Source organism: Triticum urartu, chromosome 2 (genome assembly GCF_003073215.2).
Source record: "Triticum urartu cultivar G1812 chromosome 2, Tu2.1, whole genome shotgun sequence".
Classification (NCBI taxonomy): domain Eukaryota; kingdom Viridiplantae; phylum Streptophyta; class Magnoliopsida; order Poales; family Poaceae; genus Triticum; species Triticum urartu.
In genome coordinates this window covers 496,987,988-496,993,008 of record NC_053023.1, presented here as the reverse complement: position 1 = coordinate 496,993,008, position 5,021 = coordinate 496,987,988, and the positions used below count along the sequence as shown (strand labels likewise).

General features: G+C 51.3%; 1 protein-coding gene across 1 annotated transcript; it reads left to right on the top strand.

Moving 5' to 3' along the window:
• The first annotated feature begins 376 nt into the window (after window positions 1-376).
• On the top strand, window positions 377-1,759 carry LOC125538189 (NDR1/HIN1-like protein 12). The gene is made up of 2 exons (XM_048701470.1): window positions 377-755; window positions 1,109-1,759. The coding sequence occupies exons 1-2, from the start codon at window positions 546-548 to the stop codon at window positions 1,547-1,549; spliced, it is 651 nt and encodes a 216-aa protein (XP_048557427.1). The 5' UTR covers window positions 377-545; the 3' UTR covers window positions 1,550-1,759.
• The last annotated feature ends 3,262 nt before the right edge of the window (window positions 1,760-5,021 follow it).

Below are 5,021 nucleotides of genomic sequence, written 5' to 3'. Positions count from 1 at the left end.
GTACGTGCACATGCAATGCAAGACACCAACCTTCATTTTTCTTTTTAAACAGGAGACACCAACCTTCATAGTAAAAGGTCCTACAAGAGAAGGAATCTGACGCACTTGACCACCTGAGATGAGATCGGAGTGAATCGCAATTCACAAGCGCCAGAAGCACACCAGACTCACGCACTGCAGGCCGCAGAGCAGCGATCTCGGATTAACAGATAGATAGATAGATAGATAGGTAAGCTCCATGCCGCCGACGGGGCCCAGGAAGAAGAAGCAGAAGAATCTTCGTCAGTTGGGCTGTACCTTTCGCCACCTCGCCCCCTCCCCTAACCCCCAAAAGATGATCAACCTTTTGAAACATGCGCCACACCACACCACACCACCTCCTGCGTGTAATCTATTTAGGACTTTTGTAAGCCTATAGCCACTCCCACTCACTCCGAGCCTTCCTTCGACCCACATGCTACACATCGCAAACGGCCACAGTCCCAGCTAGCAGCCCTTCACTCGTACACACAGAGACTGAGCCCAGTTGATCAGATCAGGTCACCATGAGCAAGGGCAAGGTTCACCACGACTGGATCCTCCGGCGGTGCTGCGGCTCCGTCGCCGCCTGCATCCTCACGCTCGCCGTCCTCGTCGGCTTCGTCGCGCTCGTCATCTACCTCGCCCTGCACCCCTCCAAGCCCTCCTTCTACCTCCAGGACATCCAGCTCCGCTCCATCGACCTCGCCGATCCGGCTCTCTCCCTTGACGTCCAGGTTTGCACATCTCAAACTTCTTGTTTTCATTCATCTCGGACAGTTCACAGTTTGGTCTTCGATCCCAATTAGGCAACAAGGCACAAAATTAGTAAAAGCGACTGGTTTAGCGTCCTGTTTCTGTTTTTGTTCTACTGTTAAAATCGCAGAGCTACTATAGTTAGTGAATCATGATAGCTAGTAGGAGTATGAGAGAATGTTTCTCTTAGAAGAGTAACATCACTACATCAGTATGAGGGAATCTAGCTGGATCGTAGTCAGCTATCCAATTTTGTCATCACGAAATAAAGTACATTTCATACTACATAGTGAGTATCTGAAACAGTGTTTGCTCTGGTATATATCTGACGCAGGTGACCATCGCGTCCCGGAACCCGAACGACCGGGTGGGCATCTACTACAAGCCCCTGCACGCCTTCACCACGTACCGCGACGAGCCGGTGACGGTGCCGGTGTCGCTGCCGGCGATCTACCAGGGGCACAAGGACCAGTCGGTGTGGTCGCCGGTGATGTCCGGGGACTCGGTGCCGGTGGCGCCCTACGTGGCGGACGCCATGAAGCAGGACATCGCCGCCGGGTACGTGCTGCTGCACGTGAAGGTGGACGGCCGCGTCAAGTGGAAGGTCGGCAGCTGGGTCTCCGGCGGCTACCACATCTTCGTCAACTGCCCCGCGCTGCTCTCCGCCAGCGGCGGCAACGCCGGCGGCGCCTTCGCCATGAGCGCCACGGCGGGCGGCAAGCAGGCAGTCACGCTCAAGTTCACGCAGCCGTCCTACTGCACCGTCGACGTGTGAGTGACGCGGACGCACGTCGTCTCGCCGGGGCGACGCTGAGAGCGACGTCGAGCGCTCTTAATTATTTGCAGGAGTAAATCTTGTAGGGTAGCAACAACCATGATATGATAGTGTATAATTATCACCAATTTCCTTACCCTGTTTTTTCTGAATCTGTGCAGAATAATGCTACTACTTTTTTATACATCGTATTATAAGCTGTTCTATTTACCCCTGAGTATCAAATTTGTTTCTCATTTGGCAATCTGTACGTCGGGCGAGCAGAGTCTACTTGTAAAAGCAGAGTTTCCCTACAACTGCATGCATCTCAGTGTCCGCATTGCTGTGTACACGTACGTGTTGATGTTTGGTTGAGGATGGTGCCATGCAAAAGAGGAATGTACAATGATTTCTTGAGCTAGAGATGGAGAGTGACAGGCCAACGCACGTACGTACGTACGTACGTGTGAAACGGAATTTGGCAGCGCGTCACGCTCAGCTCCGTGCAAAGGGCAAGAGCACGACCAGTGTCACAGCCTAGCATTAGCAGGTCGACTGAGACTAAGGATCGTGTGGCAAACAGGCAGCATCATTGGAGGTCGGCAGGTGGCTGAGCTGCGCATTAGTAGCAAGTTTATTAGCCTGAAAAATTCGCCCGCACCGACACACACACGCATGACAGCTTCATCTGCCATTTGGCACAGCGCTTAGCGACCTCCGACCGCGTCTGAAATCTGAAACCGACGTGCGCATGCAGTGCAGCGGACAGGTCCTTCCGCGTCACGGCACTTGTGACGGAGGCGAGAGAAGGGAGCGTCGATCGTTGCTGCGCCGTGATGGCGACTACGACGGAAACACCGCTTCGACCAGAACAAAGCATTAACACGATGAATACATAAACTTTTCAAACTATAATGATGTTCATACTTTTTTAATAGAAAAAATGCTCACCGGAGTATATCCGGAGAGGCTGCCGTTCACGCCTCCATCAGTTGGGCTTCAGGGCCGGACATAGAGGCGGAAGCCAACATGGGGCGGACGCCGGATGCTCCTCCTACAGAGGATGCGGATAGACTATCTGCTACAAATTTAGAAGTGGAGAGCGCTATGAATCATAGGCGTCGCCGGGCCGTACTCTGCGACGCTTGCTTCTCACTAGAGGCATTTGATGCCTTCAATTCTGGAGACGCGTACCTCCGTGCTGCTCAAAATGGTCTAGCCAGAGCCACGGATCCGTATGTAAGGGATGTACGGGTAAGCAAATCTGACGATTATATGTATCAGTAGCCCCTGAGACTTGAAACAGTTGACGCAACTGATTTAAGAATCATTATTTGCGCAGGTTCTTGCAGAGAAGAATTCCCAACTGTCTCAAGAGCTGGATGAGTGCAAGGCCCAGCTGGAAGCCGCTGTTGCCGCATTGAAGGAGTCCAAAAAGGGTCCCCCTGATAACTCTTTTGTCTATTGCAAAGAATATCGGTACCAGGTAGTATGCGACATGTATGCACACCTAACAATAGATGTTGCAGGTGGCCCCGGAGTGAATCCGGAGGCCGTGGAGGCGGATACGGCACGTGATGATCGATAACGAAATGCTGGCGAGTGCGTGCTGACGCGAGTCAGGCAGGAGAAAAATGATCTTCAAGATGCCAATACCCGGCTGGGCGTGGAACTGAAGGATGTCCGAGCCCAGCTTGCGGACTCCGTGAAGGAGAATAAACGGCTTCAGCGCGGCATTTTTAGTAAGTGCTTGAACGAACTTTTTAAAAGAGTTCGGCGAAGAAGCCTGCTAATCAGCGTTATGTTGCAGGTATGCTGACGGGTCATCCCGTGGAGGAGATGCCCGGGTCTTCGGGTGATCTTCTACCAGAGCTCTCACAACTGCACGAACAAGTTCGGCAGGTGATGCAGAGTATTGCCCAAGCCTTGTGGCCCTCCGCGTCCCCGCCAGGAGGCATGGGGGAGCTTATAGAGAAGCTCAAGGGAGCGCGGCGGCGCTTCCAATTATGGAAGATATCAGCCTGCCGACAAGATGCAAAGGAAGCCTGGGCTATGGTGAAGACACGATATACCAAGGCTGACCCAAACTACATGGCCGAGGTCGGACCTGTGGGGCCCGATGGAAAAGAGATCCCCGTCAGTTTAGTGTATGATCAAATAAAATTAGCCGCAAAGTATTCCCAATAGGATTGTAGGCTAGACAACCTGTTGGATGGTATAGAAGAAGAATTTAATCAGTCTTAGTGACTGTGTACTTCAAGTGACATATGTAATGTCCCTAGCCGGATTGTAAATCATTTGTCATGGCGGACCTTTTCGCTTCAACCTCTGAACCCGATAGTCCGGAGTGTATCCAAATACCCACTCGGTTATATAAAAACCGGGATATGCATGGAAACCAGGCGTAGGGGTCATAAGTGCTTGAACAGACAAGTACCCAACTAGTTATGTTATATTACATGGATAGTAAGAAACATCTTCCAGGGAGAATAGTTCTGTTGAGGGTTCCTTTCCTTGGGTACGCATGCCCTAATGTGCATGTCCGAACTGTGAGACGCAGGTTAAAAACATCTGGGGGCGTGTAGTAATTTAAATGAAAGTCATCTTTTATTCACCGACCAAATATTCCCTTAAGAACGCTAGCTTTCGGCTTCACCCAGTCTGAGGTACACATCCGGCTGACCCGGCAGTAACAATCGCAGAGGTGCTCCCCTTATGCCCTAGCCGAATTAACGGGAACGTAGGGCATAAATACAAGAGCCAGGCAACCCAGCTTGGCCAAAACTTAAGTCATATTGATGCATATAATGGCGAAAAAAGATACATGCGGAAGAATAACACATGTGCGGGGCATACAGCCCGGAAAGGTTATTAGATTAAGCTTCTGTATACGAAGCCCCTAGTTATATTGAGCGCGGTTAGCGCATCAAGATTGTGTGACCAAGACACAAATATAGCCCCTTAGGACCTTGAAGAGAAAAGAGAGAAAAAATAGGTGTGCAAAAAATTCATGAAGGTAAGGAGACGAACATAGAGTCCGGCGCTAGGCGTAGAATTTTCGGAGTCTGGCTGCGTTCCATGGGTTTGGCTCGAGTCGATTATTCGATGCATCCCGCAGACAGTACGCTCCACCGGTCAGAACCTGGTCGATAATGAAGGGACCTTCCCATTTGGGCTTGAGCTTATTCTTTTTCTTCTCCGGCAGGCGTACAACTAGTTCGCCAACGTTATAGGTTTTGGCCCGCGCTTCTCTGCTTTGATACCTTCGAGCCTGTTGCTGATAGAATGCGGAACGGGCTTTTGCCACGTCGCACTCCTCCTCCAGGGCATCCAAACTGTCCTGCTGATCGAGCTCAGCCTCTCTTGCTGCGTACATGCGCACTCGAGGTGAGTCATGAATTATGTCGCAAGGCAGCACCGCCTCAGCGCCATACACCATAAAAAACGGTGTGTATCCGGTAGTGCGATTCGGCGTGGTCCGCAACCCCCATAG